This window comes from Oryctolagus cuniculus, chromosome 4 (assembly GCF_051225735.1).
Source record: "Oryctolagus cuniculus isolate XC-2025 breed Fujian yellow rabbit chromosome 4, ASM5122573v1, whole genome shotgun sequence".
Classification (NCBI taxonomy): domain Eukaryota; kingdom Metazoa; phylum Chordata; class Mammalia; order Lagomorpha; family Leporidae; genus Oryctolagus; species Oryctolagus cuniculus.
In genome coordinates, this window is record NC_142870.1 from 15,895,309 (window position 1) to 15,919,851 (window position 24,543).

At 39.9% G+C, this 24,543-nt stretch overlaps 1 protein-coding gene across 10 annotated transcripts in view; it reads left to right on the forward strand.

Annotated features, from left to right (window-relative positions):
* The window catches only part of GRIK1 (glutamate ionotropic receptor kainate type subunit 1), a 431,814-nt gene that overhangs the window by 309,144 nt on the left and 98,127 nt on the right, over nt 1-24,543 (forward strand). For 9 of the 10 annotated variants that reach the window (XM_070071886.2, XM_051819208.3, XM_051819209.3 and 6 more), the window contains 2 exons: nt 1,750-1,923; nt 14,015-14,158. In XM_070071886.2, coding sequence (XP_069927987.1) covers nt 1,750-1,923; nt 14,015-14,158 — 318 coding nt within the window. The remainder of the gene's footprint in view (nt 1-1,749; nt 1,924-14,014; nt 14,159-24,543) is intronic. The other variant, XM_089330593.1, reaches the window with a different exon arrangement.

Below are 24,543 nucleotides of genomic sequence, written 5' to 3' on the forward strand. Positions count from 1 at the left end.
TCCCTCAGGGATTAAATATGCTTTCTGGAAGTTTCTGTCTTTTGTTACTTAGGTATCTTTGATCTATTTATTGAGTGTGCTATAGAAGTCATTAATCCCTGGATCTTTTTCTATAAATTGGCTTCCTGAAGCATTTTACTTTGGTTTTATCTCCATTCTTTCCTGCTTTGCCTTTGTGATCTTACCATTCCTTCCCATGAGTATTGACAAAACCTAAAGAAAAAAAAATGTGTATACTTAGTACAGAAAAGGAATAGATAATACTTTAAAAGGCAGTACATATTTTCTAACACTGAGCTGGAAGCACAGAACTGCACTCTTGGAGTTCTACCACTTAGTCCAAAGTTATCATGGGAAAGGGTAGCAATGCAGAAGAGTTCTTCAAAAGAATAAATCTGTATGCATTTCATGCAAATGAAAATCATGAAGTGTTTCAGGAACTGCTGCTCTCTCGAGTAACCACTATTATCACTGGTAATGTAGTATCTGTACTGCACTTGCAGCCAGCAGCTATACTGTTAGGAATTTTTATGTATTTTCTGTTAAATACTATTTGGGAACTCTTGTTCATTCTTAAATGTGATATGTTTTCCAGCCTAACCTTTTTATACATAAAAAACTTGAAATTACCATGTAAGTGTGTTAGAAATCTGAATCAGTTTACAAACTTCTGGTTTACACTCAGCCTCATCCAGTGTAATGAAAAACACTGGAGCAGGTTAAATTTTATTGCTGAATTAGTCTGAAAAGGAACGAGCTCTGTTGTGTACCTGTTCTCACATTCAACTCAACCACCTGCTCCAATAATATCCTTGGGTAAGAACTCTAGTTCTTATTTTGCATAGATGTACAGTGAGCATTCTTCATGTCCTCATTGTAGGGAATGTGAGTTATGACCCATGAACCAGGAGTGGTCTTTCTGTCAAGTACATGTGCAATCTCCAAATTTGACCTTCATAGCAAGACCTAGAAATTCTTGAGGCAGCAAGATGTGATGAGTAAGGAGATACTTGGTCACATCGTGACAAAATAAAATCTTTGAACCAAATGACCACAATTCTCTCTTCCAATTCCCCCGAGACTATTTTGTACCCAAGGGCGTACAACTTATTGGAAGCCAAATTCCTGTTCTTGGGTTATCCAAACTCTAACAGTCTTGCAAGAGGTGAGTAAAAATGAGAACCACTTACCACCTTGGAATGTATCAGGCACTGGCGGGCGCCGTGGCTCACTTGATAATCCTCCGCCTGCAGCGCCGGCACCCCGGGTTCTATTCCTGATTGGGGTGCCGGATTCTGTCCCAGTTGCTCCTCTTCCAGTCCAGCTTTCTGCTGTGGCCCAGGAGTGCAGTAAACGATGGCCCAGGTCCTTGGGCCTTGCACGTGCATGGGAGACCAGGAGGAAGCACCTGGCTCCTGGCTTCTGATTGGCACAGTACACCAGCCGTAGCGGCTGTTTGGGGAAGTGAACCATTTGGGGGATGAACCAACGGAAAAGGAAGGCCTTTCTCTCTGTTTCTCTCTCTCTCACTGTCTAACTGCCTGTCCAAAAAAAAAAAAAAAAGAATTTATTAGGCAGAATGAGAATGAAATGAAAACCAATGGGAGATTTTTTTAATAGAAATGGAGTGATAATGGCTCCATTTTTAATTCATCTATGCCCTGCTTCTGCAGTCATTAATTCTCTTTTGCATAAAAACATAAAAAATTCTAATTCTTTTCTACTTCTATCATTTTTAATATTGCACAGGACTTATTTGCTTTAGATCTGGAACTCTACAGGTATAGCGGTGTAAATATGACTGGGTTTCGGCTGCTTAACATTGACAACCCCCACGTGTCATCCATCATTGAGAAGTGGTCCATGGAGCGGTTGCAGGCCCCGCCCAGACCAGAGACTGGCCTTTTGGATGGCATGATGACAGTAAGTAGTATTAACCTAAAGTCATTTAAATTAATGCTGAATCCTTAGGGCTTAGGATGAAAATCTTCTATGCCTTTTAAATGTGAGGAGATATAACATGGGCCTTGACTTGCCTGAGAGAAGGATGAGCTTTATGGTTGGTTTGAAAAGCTGTGCCTGGCCACTATCAAAAGTGGCTATTTTTAGCTTGCTGACTATACTTACTGCAGATAAGAAAGTTGAAGAGGTAGGCACCTTCATCCGCCCAATGAAGACAAAGCAGGAACTAAAATAAAAGCAAGGAGAGAGAGTTTCTTCTCCCTGGGGATGTGGTTTTAGCAGAGAGGGAGGAAAGAGGAGGAAAACCTGCCAGTCGGCCTTCCTGGCTCGTGCCCCATCTCAGCAGGTGCAAGCAGATGTGGAGAAACGCCAGACCCACGTACAGTCTGTGTGTTTGGGTTCCTCCTGCCCCAGGTACATGCAGGCACAGCCCTTAGACATTGACAGCGCTTTACCACAGCCATATGTCGCTCCCGGAGCAGGTGCCAAGCCTTCCTCCTGACAAGTCAGAGGCACTCTGCTAAACAGATAAATTGCAAACCACCTCATCAGAGAGCTTCTCACTAACATCATTTGTCTCTTGTTGTCAAACGCTCCTACCCTTGCTTTATTTCTCTAATGAAGCTCTCTGGGTGATGAAGAAAATAACAGGAAATAATGATAATAAAAAAGATCCCTATGTAAGAACAGTGGCATGTAAGGTAACAGACATTGAGAATACAAGCAGGTAATAGCATTTTAAATTGGCGTAGTATTTCATTCTCTGTTCCCATCATTGGGAAAAGCACTCTTTCTTTTAAGATGCAATTTACCGATAAGTGAAAGGTATCATCTCACAGAGAAATGAACTTGGGGATTTCTTTTTTTCTTTTTTCCTTTGAGGAACAGATGAAAAGGAGAAAAAAAATGAACGAATTAAGTGGTTCTGGATGATTCCGTGTTCAGGGTCCCTGACTGTTTTTCAAACCTGAAATGATTCTTAGAATATACAGTGATCTGCAAGATAGTGATAGAAACCATTTGGGTACAAATGAGCCTTGGGGTGATTTGGAACATTGCTTTAAATAAGAAAAAGTGGAGAACATCCAGGGTAACCCTCTAAATACTCTAAAGAGGAGGTGGAGTGGCTCAGAAGGAGAAAGAAAGCAAAGGGCATTAATGAGGTGCCTTTTGCCTTCTTCCCGTTGGTTTTGAATTCCAGTGAATTCCAACAGGGATCAACATTGTCTGCCCACCTCCCCACTTTCCAGTGAGATTTTTGTCACAGGATGAGCTCTCAGAGTTTTTACCTGCGCCTCATATGCCCCACTAAAAGAGTTACAGATTGAAGCTATGTTAACACAGATTGTGGATTCATGCCAAACATTAAATATTCATCAAGGATGGCTTAATTTACTAAAAAAAAAAAAGTGTCTGTGTGTTCAGATACACTGAGCAGACAGTTTGTCCATATTGACTGAGCTGAGGAGGAGCCCAGGGTCAGGGAGACAAAGCTGTGTAATTCCTATGGAACCTGTCCAGGCAGGAGGCAATGTTACTCCCCCAGGCTGCTGCTGGCGCAGGCCCCTTGGGCAGGAGCATGGCAGAGCTGAGTCCCAGTGAATGGAGGCAGCCCTGTTCTGCCTAATGTTTATGGCTGTCATTCTGCCTCAGAGAGGGGTTTTAGGACTGGGTTTTTATGGTCGTTGTTATTATTATTATTATAAACTATAAAAAAGAAAGTGGAGGTTTGCCATACCAGAAGAGAAAGCTCACTAGGGAGCTGTAATGGTGGGTAGAGTAACTATGTCAGTCACGTCAATACCAATAAAGAGAAAAGTGATAGAACACTGGAAGTCAGATCCAACACTCGTGCAGACAGACCTCTGAAATTGATTCTGTGAAGTACAGTATTGGCCGCTATTTATCCAAAGAGTCTGTATTGCACTTCACTCCTTTTCTGTTTCTCCTGGAGGTGGCAAAATTGGGAGTGTGGAACTGAGTCATGAAGAGGTGAAAGGGCGCGTGGGAGGACGTTCAGTGGGCCGTATGTGACCCTAGGGAGCACACAGACTCCATGTCCTCAAAGCCAGGCCTGCTCCTAGGAAATCTTTGCTCTCCAGTTGCAACTATCCACACTCTTGTGCTTGAAGAGAGAAAGCTTTGGGTTCTATTGGGTCTGTATAGCAAATGCTGCATTGTCTTCAGTTCTGTATGTCAAGCACTTGTTGTTTCATTGTCTGGAACCCTCTACTATCCAGGATCTCAAATGCCACTTCACCAGAAAGGCCTTCTGTGAAGTACAGCAGGTGTAGTATCTCTCTCTCTCCTTACCTGCAATACTTTTCTTCCTCGTCCTCGTAACCTCATTTGTTATATTTTGATTCATTTGTTTAAAGCCTCCCCTGTAAGACTATGAATGCTTCCTCTTTTTGTAGTCTGTTCTATCTTCAGCACTATACCAGTGTCAGGGTAAGCCTGTAACCACTATATAGCTAATAAAATATTTCATGCACATAATAAATATAAATTAAACTTCTTCAAAGACTCAAGATGTTAAATTAAAACTATTCACAGAATCCTGAATATTCCCATGAAAGTCCAAAAAGAGTTCCTATAAATAAAAAGCATAATTAGCTAGCATAGAGATTATTCTAAAGCAATAGTATTATTTTAAAAAAAAATTAGACTAACCACTATTCATGCCATTAGGATAATAAGTAAACATAGAGAATGTCATTACCATAATAGAATTGAATTCTTTAAAATCACTTGCATTATTCCATTATGCTCCAAGGTGAATTTCCAGGTAGCCCTTTATAAGTCATATTTTTGTGTGTTCCACATACTTACACAGATGCTCAAATAAACATATACCACAGATATTAGGGGAAAATTACATATGTTTGACTTCCTACCTACTTATCTATCTTCTTCTTTAATATTTTTAAATATTAAGAATTCCTTAGTGTTTTATACAACAAGAAGTATTTCAAGAATACATGTCATTCACATGAAAAAATGTTCAGGATCACTAGCAATCAGGGAAATGCAAATCAAAACCACAATGAGGTTTCACCTCACCCTGGTGAGAATGGCTCACATAAGAAATCTACCAACAGCAGATGCTGGCGAGGATGTGGCGAAAAAGGGACACTAACCCACCATTGGTGAGAATGCAAACTGGTTAAGCCGCTATGGAAGTCAGTTTGGAGATTCCTCAGAAACCTGAATATAACCCTACCATACAACCCAGCCATCCCACTCCTTGGAATTTACCCAAAGGAAATTATATTGGCAAATAAAAGAGCTGTCTGCACCTTAATGTTTATTGCAGCTCAATTCACAATAGCTAAGACCTGTAATCAACCTAAATGCTCATCAACAGTAGACTGGATAAAGAAATTATGGGACATGTACTCTATAGAATGCTATACAGCAGTAAAACACACACACACACACACACACACACACACAATGAAATCCAGTCATTTGAAACAAAATGGAGGAATCTAGAAAACATCATGCTGAGTGAAATAAGCCAGCCCCAAAGGGAAAAATATCATATGTTCTCCCTGATCGGTGACAACTAACCGAGCACCAAAAACGAAACCTGTTGAAGTGAAAGGGACACTATGAGAAACAAGGACTTGATCAGCCCTCATCCTGACTGTCGAGGAACAACTTAGTACTTTGTCCCTCTTAATATTATTTTTTGTTCTACTTAATACTATTGGTTGAACTCTTTAATTAACACACAATTACTCTTAGGTGTTTAAATTTAACTGAAAAGTGATCCCAGTTAAATATAAGAGTGGGAATAAGAGAGGGAGGAGATGTACAGTTTGGCACATGCTCAATGGGACTTGCCCCAAACGGTAGAGTTAGAAACATGCCAGGGGATTCCAATTCAATCCCATCAAGGTGGCATGTACCAATGCCATCTCACTAGTCAAAGTGATCAGTTTCAGTTCATAATTGATCATAATGATATGATTAAGAGTCAAAGGGATCACACAAACAAGACTAGTGTCTGCCAATACTAACTAATAGAATTAAAAAGGAGAGGCCGGTGCTGCGGCTCACTAGGCTAATCCTCTGCCTGCAGTGCCGGTATCTGGGTTCTAGTCCCAGTTGGGGCACCGGATTCTGTCCCGGTTGCTCCTCTTCCTGTCCAGCTCTCTGCTGTGGCCCGGGGAGGCAGTGGAGGATGGCCCAAGTGCTTGGGCCCTGCACCCGCATGGGAGACCAGGTGGAAGCACCTAGCTCCTGCCTTCGGATCCGCACAGCGGATAGTAGCCATTTAGGGGGTGAACCAATGGAAAAAGAAAGACCTTTCTCTCTGTCTCTCTCTTTCTCACTGCCTAACTCTGCCTGTCAAAAAAAAAAAAAAAAGAAGAATTAAAAAGGAGAGAAAGATCCAACATGAGAAGTGGGACACACAGCAGACTTATAGAATGGCAGCTGTCCTAAACAGCACTGTGACCTCAGAATCAGCCCTGAAGGCATTCGGATCTGGCTGAAAAGCTTATAAAAGTATTTCAGGCAAGGAAAGCCAAAACACTGTGGGGAAAAAAAAAAAAAAAAAAAAGCCTAAATGAAAGATCTCTGTGAGTGTGATCCCAGTGGAAAGAACAGGCCATCAAAGAATGAGATACCTTTCTCTGAAGGGAGGAGAGAACTTCCACTTTGACTATGGCCTTGTCTAAATAAGATTGGAGTTGGCGAACTCTAAAGGCTTCCATAGCCTTGCCTTGGGAACTCATGACAAGAGCCTAGGGTGATTACTGACACCATAAACAAAGAGTGTCAATTGTTAAATCAATAACAGGAGTCACTGTGCACTTACTCCCCATGTAGGATCTCTGTCCTTAACGTGTTGTCCAATGTGAATTAATGCTATAACTAGTACTCAAACAGTACTTTGCACTTTGTGTTTCTGTGTGGGTGCAAACTGTTGAAATCTTTACTTAATATATACTAAAGATTAATTTATAATTCTTATACAATTTATTTATTATTAAATTTATTCTTATATTCAGTTATAAAATTTATAATTTATAAATCTTTACTTAATATACACTAAAGATTAATTTATAATTCTGTATATAAAGATAATTGAAACTGAATCTTGATGTGAATAGGATGGGAGAGGGAGGGGAGATGGGAGGATTGTGGGTGGGAGGGAAGTTATGGGGAGAAAACCACTGTAATACAAAAGCTGTATTTTGGAAATTTATGTTTATTAAATAAAAGTTAAAAAAAACATTTCATTAATATATATATACTCAAAACTGAAAATAGACAAATCAATTATGCTCAAGCCCAAAAATTCTTTTTTAAAGATTTACTTTATTTTATTCTATTTTATATTAATTCATTTTGAAAGGCAGAGTTACAGAGAGGCACAGAGTCAGAGCAAAAGAGAGGTCTTCCATCTGCTGGTTCACTCCCCAGATTGCCTCAATGGGCTGGAGCTGTGCTGATCCAAAGCCAGGAGCCAGGAGCTTGCTCCAGGTCTCCAACATGGGTGCAGGGGCCCAATGATTGGGCCATCTTCCACTGCTTTCCCAGGCCACAGCAGAGAGCTGGATCAGAAATGGACCACTTGGGACTCGAACCGGCTCCCATATGGGATGCCGGCATTTCAGGTGGTAGCCTTACCTGCTATGCCACAGCACTATCCCCCAAAAATTCTTGATTTCAAACTTAAGAACAATAGAGTTCTTTAAAGGAAAGAAAGGAAGGAAGAAAGAAAACTGCTACTGAGTCAGTAGCATTCAAAAGCAGTGAAACTCATTATTTAAAGCATCTTGAGGTTAAAGAAAGAGTGTTTTATCAACTGAAGTGTGAATTAATTCAACAGAAATTGGGAATGATTTTTACAAAATTGACTTCATTCCCTTTCACTATGTTTAAATTTTCAGAACTTGGGTGATTCAATCTATTGGTTTTTGGATAGACTGGAGTAATGGAATGGATAATTCTCAGTCTGTGGACCAAAAGCTTATATTACTCACTATTGCACATGGATCACGTAAACAATAGAACATTGATCTGTTGACCATCTACCTAGTTCTTCAAATGCATTCACAGTGTGAAGTTAAGTCAGTAGCCTAACCCTTCTCTCTTACATGTGAACATTTCCTAAAATCACGATCGACAGGGAAGATGGTTTTGAGGATTCTCCTGCAGTACTGCCGCTTCTGCCATGAAAGACAATAGGCAGCTGGATTCAGTAGGAAAATCAAGACTTTGCTGATCTCTTAACTAAGAGGGCTGAGTGAGTTATTTGGCCTTCCTGAATGTGTTTGCATGTCTGTGAATCTTGACAATAATACTTTACAGGATTATACTACCAATTAAAACAACATATGCAAAGCCTCTAAAACACAGAGTTGAATTTATTTGATGGTACATGCTGTTTTGTCAGTTTGTACTCAATAAACCAACAAAGTCATTCTAAAAGACCAAGGCATAATCTGCTTATTTACAAGAGGGTCTTTCCTGGCATTGTGCCTGTAGCACATGATAGCCCCTAACCTGAGTCCTCTGTGACCTTGTGTGACCAGTAAAATCATGCAGATGCATTTCCCAACTCAGCATATGCTCTAGTTCCCCTATTCCTCATCGTCTTTCTCCAAAGCCGCCCAGTGTTCATTGAGACAGTTTGTCAGGTGTTATTTTCCTAATCCCTGAACTTCCAGATGTTGAGTATGTGTTGATATCTTTGCCAACTTCCTCAACCCAGTTCTAAATCCCATTTCACTGGTGGTGGCTTTCTCCTACCTCCTGGGCACTCAGATACTCAGGAGGCTCAGTGCTTTTTCTGCAAGCACCTCCCCCTAAACCTTAGGTTCCTTAGCAGGGCTCCCGTAGGTGAAGTGTTGGTTCTCCTACCCTTACCAAAATCTCCATTCTTTCAGGGAGACAAGTCTCAGAAAGATTAAAACTAGCCAATTCACCTGAAGTGGTAAATTCACATTACCTCTATGCCATGGATGAAATATTTGGATTGTGTTAAAATTTTTATTCATTTGTTTATTTATTGTTTGAAAGGTAGAGACAGAAAGAAAGAGAGAGCCAAAGAGATCTCCCATCGACTGGTTTCTTCCCCAAATGCCTGTAACAACTAGGGCTGGGTCAAGCAGAAGCCAGGAACTGGATGTTCAATCTGGGTCTCCTATATGAGTGGCAGAAACTCACACACTCGCTTACTGTCTCCCAGAGTGCACATTATCAGGAAGCTGGAATGAAGACCAGGGCAGGACTCAAGCAAAGATCTTCTGATATGTGGTGTAGGTGTCTCAAGTTACATCTCAACCACTATACCAAATACTTGCTTCAAGATATTTGGATTTTAATTGAGGAGCTTATTAACACACAGCAGAGAGGCTGTGACAGAAACCAGGGTGGAATAGTGAAATTTGGGAATACTTCCCAATGTTAATAGGCAGACTAGGTTCTTGTCTTTGCCTGAGAAAGACTTCAGGAACGAGATAGAGGAGTAGTGGCATGGTAACAAGGTTGAATGGAGTAAGGCATTTGTCAGAACAGATGGGCATCCCTCCAGGCAGAATCCAGAGAGGGTACCTGGCCATTCAGATTGGGGCAAGCGAGGTTAAAAAGTTTGATGATGAGAATACACTTGAGGGGATGGCACTGTGGCACAATGGGTTAAAGCCCCAGCCTGCAGCGCCGACATCCCATATGGACACCAATGGCAAAGTGTTGCGTCTTAGGAGAGACTGAGTGAGCTTTCTGTATTCAGGCTGGGACTAATGAGGGAATGGGGTTCTGTTCTTCCTGCTGTTCCCTCTCCTTCTTCTCATGGACAAAGAGGTCTCTGGATATAAAGCAGGTAAAAGTACTCCCTAGATTTTATTGCTAGGCAATCCACTTGGCATTCCTGGGGTACCTTCCTTGGAGAGGAAGGCTGGGACCACCTATAAAGTAACTGGCGATTGGACAAGAAATGCAGTGTAAAACACTGGATTGCTTCCAAGGTGTACTTCTGGTACTCTGGCATTCCTTTCCTTTTGCTGGTGCTTTGTTTTTCTTAGGCCCTTCATACAAACATAGGCTATTTTCTGACTTCCTACCTAACATTGGGAGTACCCAAGCTCATCTTCAGGTTTGATGATTTGCTGGAAGGACTTACAGGGCTCAGAAACACTGTTATACTCACAATAACAGTTCACAAGGCTACTTCAAAAGGGTAGTAGAAAATGGGACTAAAAGATGACTTTATTTCTGGTATAAAAAGTTTTGGAATCCATACATGTGAGAAATCTTCATGAAGTTCATGAAAAAATGAGTATTTTGAAAAAAAATTATACATGGAATTCAAAATTTTTGTCCCCAAATAAGCTTACCTTTAATCATATTTTTCCACAAACTTTTTGAACTGCCTTCATATTATAGCAAAAGAATACAGAGTTAATCAGAAAAGGAAAAATATGCACAGAACAGTGTCCAGGAGAAACCACGTCTGGGCTTCCATATGTCCTCACCCCATGGAGTCTCATGGATAGTACCTTCTTCCTAGCAAGGACGTGACAACATGTGTGAAGTAGTGCTAACCAGAGAAGCCAGCCTGAGCCCTGCTGTGGGGAGCTTACTGGGGGGATCAGTCACCCAGGCATGGAGCACCTATCTAGCATGATTTTGAGTTTCTCAACTCTCCACCTTTCCTGAGGATAAAGTGATACAGTGTAACCCGGGGTCCAGGACAAGAACAGGAGGTCACTGTAAGTCACATTGTAAGCACACTGCTGTCTGGCGTAGGACCCCAGAACACAAAGATACTCTAATCAGCCAGAAACTTAACGGTTATCTCCCAGAGCCAGTCAAGAACTAGCCTTTTCTTCAGAACTTGCAGGATTTGAACACCCCAAATCTGCTGCGTGTAAGAATACACAGTTATTACTGGGTGTGCTGCACAGAAGCCTACCTTCAATATACTTAGCTCATGATCAGGGTTGTGGTACAAAGGTTTCTCGAGGGGGATTGAGCCGTGTGATCGTTATCTAGGCCTTAGATATACATAAAATGTGAATGAAAGAAGGAAATGGAGAACATCGTTCTATTTCTATTTCATTCCTTCTTACCAAAATCTCTCGAGAGCTGATGTTCGGGAACCAAGCTTCAAGCATAAAGCTGAAAGCAAGAAGAAATTCAATGGTGGTGTATTAGTGTTAGAAATAACTTAAATGTTTCTCTCATCTGGGAAGACACTTTATGTCAATGGGTAGCATGTTTTTAGAACAAATTCTTGTCCACTTTGCAAGGGAAAAGTGCTAGTCAGACACATTGCTTTGAACTGTTGTATTGTCCTTCCCCATATAGAAGCTGTGTTGAGAACGAAAGTCAACTATCTGTCTAAACTAAGTTGACAGAAAAGTCAGCTCACTAGAATTCCACTCTTTCTACTTCTCTCTCAAATCACTCATTCAGTGAATTCATGAAAACACATATAAACTTGTCAAAAAGTGGTCTGGACAAACAAAGCCAAACCATTGTAGTGTTGTAGCTGTAGATGTGAGCTCTAAACTCTGAGTCTGCACTGAGTTGGGATCCTCTCTCCTTCCTTTTCTGGTCACATAAATTTAGGCAAGATGCTCTACTTCCCTAAACCTCAATTGCCCTGTCTGTAAAATGGAGGCAATAACTATTTTAAAAGTTTAATTCTAATAATTAAAGGATATGACAATGGTTATAAGTTTACAATGCCTTCCATGTAATAAATTGTCACTGGATATTAACTTTGATTAAGTAATCACTGTGACTATCAAAGCACCAGACAAGTAACTTAATTTAGAGGTAGAATGGCTTCAGGGTTAAGAGCGTAAATTCTAGCATTGACTTCTGGGATTTTAACATTGGTTTCCCAACTATTAGCTTGGGGACACCATTACATCTCTGAATTTCTTTAGCTGTCATGGAATGAAGATTGATGGTGAAAATTCAGTGTTTGCCAGGATGTAGAACAGCATCTGATGGATAAGTTCTTGCTATTATTATTGGTTTGTATTTTTAAAACTTCAGTCTTCCAAAGTCTCTCCCAAATACACCAAATTAGTCTAGGAGAGCGTGAAGAACATGGATGCTAGAAACAATCATGGGTTCAAATCTTGACTGTGCAACTGCTCCACAGAATAACCCTGTACCAATTTCCAGGAAGGCTGCATTTGTTCATCTACAAGATGAATGGCCTCAGTCTTGAACTGACAAGAGCAAAATATTTCTAAGCTATAACAATCACTATCATAATCACTACCAATATAATTTCTGTGTGTCAATGATACAGGTATGATTGAAGTGATATATATTAAAATCTTAAGATCATATGGTTCTCATAAAAATGCATTTTACTTTAAGACATGAAATAATAGTAACTCCTTCAGTGCACATTTATTAAACAACTTGTATGTGTCAGAGACTGTATAGCAACCAAAGGTTGCACTCCAGATGTTCCTGCCTTTAAAAAACCCACATTCTTATTAAAAAAAACACATTTATAAACAAATGACAAAAATACATGGAAAATGGAATGATAGAGATCACACAGATTAATAAGGAGTCAAAGCAGAGTTATTTCCTGGCCTCAAAGACTGACAGAATGCAAGATACGGTAACCCTATCCTCTCTTTCCACCTGCATTAAGACATAATCAATCAATGCATAGTAAATGTTGAATAAATTAACTGAGTTCAGAAAACCACATGATAATCTTCATTCCATGACCTGGATTCTGGGTTTAACTTTGCCAATTATCAGCTATGCACATATGACGCTCCACAAATCAATATCCTGCCTGAAGGTCAGCTTTCCCACATAATAAACAGCTTTATCTATGTGCTCTGTGTATTTGGGGGAGTTGAGAATTTCTAACCAGCTAATGTATCTGAAGTTGCAGGAAAAACCCTCAAGTAAAATGTGAGAGTATTATAAGATTTTATCCCTAAAGAAAACCACAGGCCAGAATATTTTGTAAAATGCCGTAAGTATTATGAAAAATTTTGCATAGTAGAGAAATTTCATGAGGAAGGTAGGAACAAGATGTCCAAACATAATGGCTATTTTCAGTATTTATGAGGAACATACATGCCAGCGAAAACAGGTATTCTCTGGAAAAATTATACTGTGTCATCTTCAGGGAATCTCTTCAAACTTGCTGTTTGATTTGACTCCTTAATCCCAGCCTTCCAGACTCCGGGATATGGAAATGAACAACACTAGTATTCCTATATAGATATTACTTGTTAGTTTTTACTTGCAGCAATTTGTTTCTTGTTTTAAAAATGTATTTAATTACTAAAAAGTCATACTCATACACACAAACACAAGAGAGAGAAAGAGAGAGAGAGAGAAAGAGAGAGAAAGAGAGAGAGGTCTTCTATCCACTGTTTCAATCCCCAAGAGGCTTCAAGGGCAGAGGCTGGGCCAAGCCAATGCCATGATCCTGGAACTCCATCCAGGTATATTATGTGGGTAGCAGGAGTCCAAGCACTTGGACTATCCTCAGCTCCTTCCCCAGGCACATAAGCAGAAAGCAGGATTGGAAGTAGAGCAGCCAGGACTTGAACCAGCATTCATTGCAGGCAGGGGCTTACCCTGCTACACCAAAATTCCAGCCCCTGTTATTCCTTTCTACCAAATATAACCTAGTAAATAAATGAGTAGATGCAGATAAATGCTGAGAAACAAAATATGGTATTAAAATATGGAGTTTTACTAGCTTCTAGCTCAATGTAGTTGATCTCAACACTGTGCCTAACATGGAAGACACTCCAAAAATACTAATTATTGGTATCGAGTCTTTTTTTTGTGTGTGTCTGTTCCAATTTGCCCTTTTTTAAAAGAACTCAAAACAAACCAGAGGTGTAGCTCCAACTTATTTGGGACTATGAGGTATTATTGTGGAGAAAAATAGCTCTTAAGAGTCAAAACTGTCTGAAAGAGAAGTGGCCTAGAAGATCTGACACGTAGGAGCTAAGGAAGCAGGGATAGTAAAAGACAGAAAGTAAAGGTGGCATTGAAGATGTGACGTGGTGTGTGCTTTCCTTCACAGACTGAAGCAGCCCTGATGTATGATGCTGTGTACATGGTTGCCATTGCCTCCCACCGGGCCTCCCAGTTGACCGTCAGCTCCCTACAGTGTCATCGGCACAAGCCGTGGCGCCTTGGACCCAGATTTATGAACCTGATCAAAGAGGTAAGTGGTGCTCCCTCACAGTGTGTGCTCCTGTGTGCTTAACACTGCTTGCTTTTCTTTTTAAACCCTCTGGCCTTTTCTAACATGGTTCGGTGGGTGTGATGGCCATTGTGGTGGAGATGCCATCATCAACTAGCTTCTTGGATTTCCATGTCTAGAATTTGTCTTGAACAACTACCAGGAGTTTCCAAGTGTGATGCTGGGAAGATCAAGGGAGCTACTAGATTTTAGCACTCTCTCCTTCATTTCATGCACAATCCTAGCTACTGCTGGACTTCCAAACCTTGTTTGTAAGAGCTCATAAGGGCTTATTCCGTGGTTCGCTGGGTAGTGGGTGGATTGGTCTATCACTGAAGGGTATCAGACAGAATTCACACCTGTTAGCCCACCATTCCAGTGGCCTCTTTTGCCTCTGGCTGGATAAGACTGAACAAAACAACCTCTTTTTCTTTTTAGAATGCCTAGATTGTTTTCTTTCAGCTAACCAGAAAAGTCTAGACCTATTCAAAACCTACTCAATGCACTAAAATATTTTTAAGAGGACAGAGTGTTTGGGAGAGGGGAGTTCACTAATGCCCTTGGGTCCTTGGCTATGCCCACCTTGTCCTATTCTCTGAAACAGTTTGACATCCCTTCATAAGATTCTATTCTGAGATCCTGAGATTCCTTATAGATATGTTCTCTTAGATTATCTTTGACTTCAATTTTCACCTCAGGATGTGTCTGGACTTGACAATATGGAATTGGGTTCTTAGGAATGCCCAGGTCTGATTGACTGCTCATCAAGTTCTGTGAGGCAGCTCTAGTATTTTCTGTATGAGATGCAGAGATCTATCTTTCAAATGAGGAGTGCATTCTTCCTTCCTTGTAATGGAGAAGGATGGAGTAAGACAAAGCTATAACAGAGAACAATGCCTGGAAGCATATTACAAAAGAAGAACACAAAACCAAGGTCAAAGGAGACATCCTAAGGAAAGATACCGGTATTAACCTCTATCTCTGCTGGTCTGTTTGGCAACTAGAGATGTTCTCAAGGGCTGTGCACTCTACTTCTTCAGTGAATGCTTCCTCTGACCCATGCCCAGATTAACCTGGACACTAAAGACTGGAAATAGGATGTGATTTACTTTCTTCATTTTTATGTATCTCATAAATATAACATTAGGAACATAGTAATTCTTTCCACCACATCTACCCTTCCATCTACTCCCCCCACTCTTCCTCCTCCTTCTCCTGTTTGGTCCAAGAAAAAAAAAGAAACAGAAAGAAATAAAAAAAGAAAGAATGGAATTAAAAAACAGAGAGAACTCTTCCTCAACAGTCTAGACAAGGGCTGCTTTTCCCCTTCCTCTTTTCCCTTCCTTCCTCCCTCTTCTTTTCTTTTTGAAATTTTCTTTAAAGAAGAACCCAAGAATACTGCCTCTTTTGTGAGCTCTTAGATATAACTATAACTTATGAGACATAATAATGTCCTCCATTTAATACACTAAGAGGAAGTGATTCTTGAGAACAAGGTTTACTGTTAAGTCTCATGATACAACTCTGTGGACAGAGGTCCTGCATGGTTAGTGCACAGTGACTCTTTTTGTTTATTTAACAAATAGCACTCTTATATATGACATCAATGATCACCCAAGGCTCTTGATAGGAGCTACCTAGGTTATGGAAGCCTTTTGGTAGAATGTGATTTAAGAATGCACTCATTCACAGGTACAAACCCTGCATATACACAAGACCTAGAAAGAGTTCTTCCTTAAATTCTGTGGCATGGGCACCACTCTTAATCTCATCCTAGTTTTGATAGTGGGTGTTTGAGTTTAAAGCTCAGTCTCACCAAAATTTATAAGAAATATAACTTGGACAAGTTGCTTAAACTTCATGGATCTCAGTTTTTTCATCTGCAAAATAGGAATAACACCAACCACATCACTGCATTGTTGTGTATATAAAGAGGAAAGCTATTATACTTGAAGAATAGTGCAGGAATGTAGTCAGAATCTGAAATACTAATATTATCTCACCATTGGACTATATCACTATTGACAGCCTTATTCAATTCACTGAAGATGGTACTGGAATTTAAAATTGCAACAACAAAAACAACAAAGAAATCACAAATAGGCATGAAATGAAATGCCCTTTCTGACGGCTCCAGGAATCTCACATACTGTGCCTAATAGCAAGCCAGCATACGGTCTCCTCCTCTTCCCACAGTTATGATGGTTATGTCCTGAATCACCATCCTGATTACCTTGATCTTTAACAAGAAAACAGCTGGTTTCCTTTTATCTCCTACCAGTGCAAGGAGAAGCAAAAGCCACATGAAAGCTTGAGATCAAACACTGGGAGCACCCCAAGCACATTTTTGCTTGTACTTAAGTTGCATGAGAAGGTGGAATTACCAAGCCACACTTAGGCATGTTTAAAGAAGTAATGAGCTCCAAGGTGAGGGATCACATTGCAAGCAAGAAAGTATTTTGTGTCCGTTCACCCCGAAAGCAAATCTCCCATTCTCAAGCTCCATGGTTGTGACCGAAGGGAAGAGTTTGAGGGGATACAGCAGAATCCTTTATCACCATTGCACTCACCTTCTCTTTTGTCCCCTGAGTCACCATGCCATATGCTACCTCTGGCAGGATGTGGCTACCCACAGAGAAGATGATATGGGGGACAGTGTAAACAAGAGCAATGCCCCAGCTGGCATGGAGGGAATTCTGAAACAAAGTAAGACATGCAAAAGATAAAACACAGATGTTTATTTATAAGAGCACATAACTTAAAATACTTTGCAGGTTTCTGGTTTTATTAGTAAACATGAAACAAGACATTTGGTCCTAAAATTTCCCCTGACCCTTTCCTTTAGTAATTCTGACTTTCTGAAGGAGTTCCAAAACCAGAATCAGAAATAATATAAAGGAGCAAGTCAGCAGATGGAATTTATGGGATGAAGATCAAATTCATTACAGGAGGTGAACTTCCTGAGCAGAGGTGGCTGTATGTGCTCTAATCCTTGTTAACTCCACATGTTATTCAGAAACAGTAAGACTTTCAGAACTGTCTCGCAAGCTGATCATCTTTCAACTTTTAGAGCTGTCTAGAAAGAAGAGAAGAATTTTTTAAAAAACCTTTAAACTTCATGGAGCACATTGTGGTGTCAGTTCTTTGGAACATTTACTAAACAAATTCATATTAGGACTTATGAATTTCCATTCAAAATATATTACTGAGACCATACTTTTTGGACAATATTAACATGTCTCATAAGGGATATTTCCTCCCAAAAGTAGAAGATATGGTTTATGTGATGGATACCCCCTAAAATATAGAATATTTATTTTCTATCTTCAACTAGTATAAATTCCACATTTTCGAAGAATATCAGACTTCATTTGAACCTTTCTTTTGTCACAGGATAAAACCTACACTGTACAATCTCTAGTGATCTTGTCTTCTGTGCCATCTCTCTCATCTCCTGCCCTGTCTCCAGCTCCTACTAAACCCTCTGTGGCTTCCTGAATGTGCCATAGGCTTCTATCATATTATCTCACCTCTGGTCGAAATACTGTCCTCCTCAGGGTTATCCTTTATGTCTAACACAAGCACTAGACACTAGCAGCTGGTCCTGACTCACAAATGCAGGCTTATTCTCTCCATTGCAGTCATTTTTGTGATATCATATTCCAAGCTGTGCTTTTTCAGTCTTGGTATTTTCATTCTTAGACAATGCTCAGTGCAGAATATCAACGCAAAAATAGATGCCAAACAAGTGAATGAATTAATAAATGAATAAATAAGTGAGCAATGTAACTGAAGAACACACACTTACAACCTACAACCTATAAGCAAATGTAAATACCTATGGGACACAGTACACAAATTTTGTAAAGGTTGTTTATCTATTTCTTTAAAGATTTTATTTCTTTACTTGAAAGGCATAGTTACAGCAAAAGAGAAGGAGAGACAGAGAGAGATCTTCCATTTGTTGGTTCACTCCCTGAATAGCCACAACAGCTGAGGCTGAGCCAGGCTGAAGCCAGGAGCCAGGAGCTTCATCTAAGTATCCCATCTCAGCATTGGGGTGCAGGGGCCAAAGGATTAGGGCCATCCTCTTCTGTTTTCCCAAGTGCATTAGTAGGGAGCTGGATTAGAAATGGAGACCCTGGGACTTGTACTGGTGCTCATATGGGATGCTGATGTTACATGCAATGGGATGCTGGTGTCACTGCCTCAATGCCAGCCTCAGTACACAAAATATTGCATCCAGAAACAATTCAGTAAGGTAGATTCAGAGCTGAAACTAGGCCTGAACACCAAGGCCAGAGGATCTGTTAGGTAAAAGAGTCAGGGTCATAGGAATAGACCTAACTATTTAGCTCCAGTGCTAGAAGCCAAGTCTTGGGGCTTAATCATAGTTTACTATCTATGAAATCAGTTTCATCATATAGTTTCTTTTTTTTTTTTCAGTACTGTCTTCTATAACATGGAGATTAAAATGCCCACTTCTAGTGTTTGTAGGATTGCAGACATAGATAGTCTTTAAAAGTATTTTTCATGTGGGGGTTGTTCAGAAAGGGCTGTTACCATCAAATGGAAGGTTCTGTTAAAAATGCACACCATGTTAGGTGGCCATCAAGAAAAAGGAAGGAACACATAGAAAATATTGAATATATTGCCAAGCATATATGCTGTTACTGTTACAGGTGTCACTGTCATTATTATCGAAGTCTAGGATGAAGTGTAGTTGTTTGCAAAAAGGAAGGCAGGACCTAGCAGTGGGAAATCAGGAATTCTGTGGAGAGAGGCACAGAGCCCTTAGGATGACAACTGCAGTGATGGCAGGGAGTGAGGCACTTCCTGTCATAGACCACACACCTAACTGTTTAGGAAGGATGAGAATCAACCAGGCTGAATGTCTTAGTCCTTTCAGGCTGCCATAACAAAATACCATCTATTGAGTGGTTTACAAACTACAGGAATGCATTGCTCATAGTTCTGGGACTTAGTGCCAGTATATTCAGTGTCTGGAAGGGATGTATGTCCTTGTTTATATATCGTGTCTAATCTCATATGGTGGCTAGGGTGAGGGACCCGATTTATAAGGGCCAATCACTATCAAAGCTCCCACCTCTTAAAAACATCACCTTGGAGGTTATGATTTAAACATGTAAAATTTGAGGGTAAGCAAATATTCAGACCACAGGGTGAGCAAACAGAAAATGTAGTGGCAAACAGTGTCTCAGGTCACACAGGGAGATGGTATCTGAATATGGAAGCTCAGGAAACAGAAGTTTTTCCTGTCTGTGGTCAGAGATACTATGAATCCTCACTAAGTTCCAATAGGCTACTGGACAATGAGGGGGAGCAGCAGTGCTGGGGGCAAAGATATCTTAGAGAAAGAGGGTCCTTAATTACAGGTGCTGGGAAGAGCAGGAAACTGGGTGCAGAACAGGGAATTAGAGATTTGAGCTTAAGTCAGTGGTTCTTAATTACTCTTTTCTGTTCTCAGACCTATTAAAACTAAACTAACCTATAGATCCATCATCCCCATAAAATACAGCCAAATTTGTAAGCAGCCTCAGAGGCCTGAAAAACATCCGGGGCTCTTTTAATCCCATATCAAGACTGCCTGAATTGAGTTTTAATGTAGAAAACTGCATTAAAATGAAAAGGAATTCCAGTACAGTGAACCACAGAGTATAATCCAAGCATAGGCAATACTGTTGGACCACAATCAAGAGGCTCCATGTAGAAATGGTCAGAAAGACAATTAGATATGGGAAAATCATTGAAAACAACCTGCTGAAATGAGAAATTCAAATTTAAGTGTTAATGGATGGGGAGTCACTGTTCTTGAAGCAGAGACACAATGATGCTTCAGACAGTTTATCTTGGTAACTATATGTTGTTTGATTGAAACAGCTAACTCCAAAAGGATTACTGAGGAAGGAATTGGACATAAATTTATTTAGAAGTCGTCATTACTCATAAAGAGCTAGAAGGGAAAGGGAAATTTTCAAGAGGATACACATCTTTCTTTGAGCACAATCCTAACTTTCCCCTCAGTTCAAATACCTCTGGTCACCTTCCTGCTGAAAATATCCACTTAGATGTCCTGCTCCCACCCCCATATAAAAGGTTGCCTAATAGAATTCCTTATTTTATCTGTTAAATCTATTATTAGTAAAATAGGCTCTATCAATGAATAACAATGCAATTGATATACCAAACAAGCACAGTTATGCAGACAACAGAGCCAACTTTATTTTTTTCCACTTCCCCTTTAAAATTATTCAGTAAAAATTTGGGCAGATTCCATGACTTTTATGTTTACTTAAGGTAATGACAGTTCTAGAGTCCTTTTATGTTGAAGCATGACCTCAATTTAGTGATTCAAATATCTTGTCTAAGTTATTAATCAGAAGTCCCACTTGATTTAACATCAAATTTCTCCCTTTGTGAGCATAGGCTGCAGGAAGACCCTAGTAAAATGAGGAGCCATTGTGGCTTTCCCTCTTTTTTCTTTCCTTATCCATTTCTACTCTAATCTTCTTGGCTACTGTACCTTCTACCAGGCTAAAAACAAAGCATAACGAAACAAAGAAGACCAGCCTTACTTGCCTGGGCTGCTCTGTGCTATCTGATGTCCTTGATGGCCTTGGAGAAGTTTGGGAAGCAATCTCCTTTTTCTTGAAACCCTTCTCCAACTCTGTGTTCCTGTTGGAGCATCTCAGTGGACATTTCTGACTCAGATGAATGGATTCCTACTTCAATGAGAGCTTCCTCAGCCTCTTGCCACCCAGCAGTACATCTCATCTTTTTTTGTTGATGGCTTCCTGACCCCTCCAAACAATCCTGTTGACTTTAATTCAGAATATTCCCACAAAAATTCTGGCAGAGCCTTGAATCATGATGCAGCAAATGTCTAGTCAACCAGAAATTTCTTGCCCAATCCTTTTGTATCAACCCTTTTGTATCACTTGAGAATCACTCTGCTTCCCTTATACTCTGTTGTTCACTGTACTGGAATTCCTTTTCATTTTAATGCAGTTTTCTATATTAAAACTCAATTCAGGCAGTCTTGATCTGGATTTAAAGGAGCCCAGGATGTTTTTCAGGCCTCTGAGGCTGCTTACAAATTTGGCTGTATTTTATGGGGATGATGGATCTATGAGTTAGTTTAGTTTTAATAGGTCTGAGATGAGAACAGAAAAGAATAATTAAGAACCATTGACTTAAGCTAATCAGTTTGTGACTCACCTTGGCTTTCTCACATTTCAAACAGCAACTGGTCTCGGATGTACCAGGTACAATGAACTGTTGCAAATTTCTTTGAAGGGCCCCATGAAAGTCCCACTCACCAGAAATAGGGTTAGAAAGTGGCACTCCAGAGATTGCAGGCTCACAGAGACAGTCTACCACTCAGGCAAGCAATTAATATATGTTTGATCTCATGGTTTTGTCTAGAACAATTTCTGGGAAACATTTCCTTTGTATCCCTGTATTGGGAGCTTGGGAATGTCTCTCTACACACTCTTCAATACTGATATCCACTGTATTGATTCCTGGGTCAAAACATTACGGTAAAATAGAGCAAGCCACTCATACCAAACCTCTGTGTGTTGTGTAAGACTTCCCGATCTGATCAGCACACTCACTGGATTAGTTGTCTGGTACACTGTGTGTCCTGGATATTCTTTAGCATCCTACCTTGCCTACTGCCCCCATCATTTCTCACCTGGATTGCTATTACAACCTCTTACAGGATCCATGTCCCAAGTCTCAACCATTTAATAACCATTGTCCACATATAGTCAAAATGATATACAAAAAGGCACAGTAGGAATTCTAAAATCTAGAAATGCAAACCTGCTTGCAGTTTCCTGGGGAGACAGGTAGATTTCTCTTTTTCTGAACAAGATCTAACAAACAATACCCTTTTTGTCATATTGATTTCAGCCTAGAAAACCCTGCCTCCCATTTTTCTCTTGTGCTACCTCATTCAGAACTCATTTTCTCTGGCAAACCTCTTCCAAACCTCCACTTGGGGGTGGGGTGGGTCCTCCGTTAGACCCCATAGCTCGAGTGTATTACTATATTAGCACTTAGCATGCTTCATTCTCATCCTGTAAGATCTTTCCTGGGGAAAGGATAAAGTCAATTTATCCTGCTGTCCTCAGAGTTCTATGCCTATACATGGTAGTCTTTCAAAAGATGCTTATGGAGTAGAACCCAGGAAGTTAAAATCCAGCAATGCTGAATAAATTTTTTCCGAACTAATACTTAATTTCAAACTATATAAAGAGTTCTGAATTTATCTGCTCAAAAATAAATTCACTGCCTAGGAATGAAAAATTATTTCCAAAGTCAATGTATATGAAATGTCACTGAGAGCTATATAAAACATGCATATCTTTTTGCCACTATTTTGCTTGCACAATTACAAATGATTGGTTCTATTTTGATGGAATGAAGATTATAAATTTGGCTATGAGAGCCTAATATTTAAATTCAAGCTTTAAAACAACTAAACAGTAAAAGAGAAAATTCTTCACTGAAGTACCTATACATGTCTTGTATTTATTAGAATTTTACTTAGTAGGTCAGTAGGAAGTATTTTTGTTGATTGGCTTGTTTTGTATGGAATATGGGTGAAAAATTACATTATTGAAAAAAAATTGAAGCCCTCAGAGAAACATAATCCCTGACATATTTTTATCCCACTGTGATTCTACCAAGTATTATTGCATGCCATTTGATTTTGATTGCCAGGACAAGCTGTCCCTTGGATTAATTAGATGACAGTGAATCTGGCAAGAAACTGAAGTTAAATTGCTACTCTTTTAAAAAGCTCCCATTTATATTTCTGATTCCACACCTATTGAAAAGTAACTGCATTCTGATGCCTCATTCTTCAGCTTGACGGCTTGTATACCAGGTAAAAGAACACCACTTATCCCAGTGCCCTCTTAGAAAGCTGAGTTTTTCCAGCCCTTTTCTCAGTTTTCTATGCAACTGCAGACAGAGAAAAGAGATCTGTACCTCAACTTTCATGGATTATACTTTTTAATAAATCATATTGTCTTAGCTCATTTGTGCTACACTATCACAAAATGCTTGAGATGAAATAATTTATAAGGAACAGACATTTATTTCTTACAGTCCTAGAGCCTGGGAAATCCAGGGTCAAGGCTCTGGCATTCACACACGGTAGAAGAGTGGAAGGAAAAAGCACCTTGAAGGTTGAAGTTCTCTCAACCCTTTTTTTTAAGATTTTTAAAAATATTTTATTTGTATTTATTTGAATGTCAGAGTTGGAGAAAGGGGTCTTCCATCACTGGCCCACTCCCCAGCTGGCTAAAACAGCCATGGCTGGGCCAGGCTGAAGCCAGGGGTCAGTAGCTTCATCTGGATTCCCCATGTGGGTGCAGGTGCCCAAGTGCTTGGGCCATCTTCTGCCTTTCCCAGGCATATTAGCAGGGAGCTGGATTGGAAGTAGAGCAGCCAAGACATGAATCAGCACCCATATCGAATGCCAGCATTACAGGCGGTGGCTTAACCTGCTACACAACAATGCCAGCCACCAGCCCTCAGCCCTTTTACAAGAACAATAATTATTTTCCAGTGCATGTACCTGAAACTACTCTTGCATTATAAATTTAGTTGCAATATGAATTTTTGAGGAAGCACTATCAATTCAATTCATAGCAATAACTAAGGGATTATGTTACCTGTTCCTGAAATGTTCAGTCAGTGGCTAGGTGAACAATAGAAAGGTAGAAGGGGGATGGTGGCATAGAGTGGAGGTTCTGCCAAGCTCTCCTTGGTTTATATGATATAAATTCACATTTGTATTTATAATATCACATCAAGGACACATGTCCGTTCTCAGCCTCCCATTCCACTACTAATGTCGTGGTTCTAAACTCCATATTGATTAAAGGATTTAGTCTCTGTAATAGTCTTTCATGTGTGAGTCTGTTCTCATGCACATGTGTGTTTAATTTGGCTAAGTGAATATTTATATATCTATAGATATAGATACACACATACCCGGAGGAAAATGTGGGTATGTATGTTTTATGTGAGAATATGTATATGTGAGTATATATTTATATCTATCTTTCTTTGTTTCCTAATGTGTGTGTGCACATACTGTGTTTTGAATAGGATTTGGGTCCCTAATTCATGCAAATTTTTAAGCCCCACAGTCTTACATTAACTGTTAATGTATTAATGTTAATGGTAGATGGATTAAAGATAAAGACTTGACCTGATTATGGTATCTGAGAGGTTTTTATGTCACTAAGAGTTTTCCCTCAGAAAATAATTCTACAGAGACTGTTGGTTATATCACCCAAGAGCACTCCAAGTCTCTGTTTCTGGAT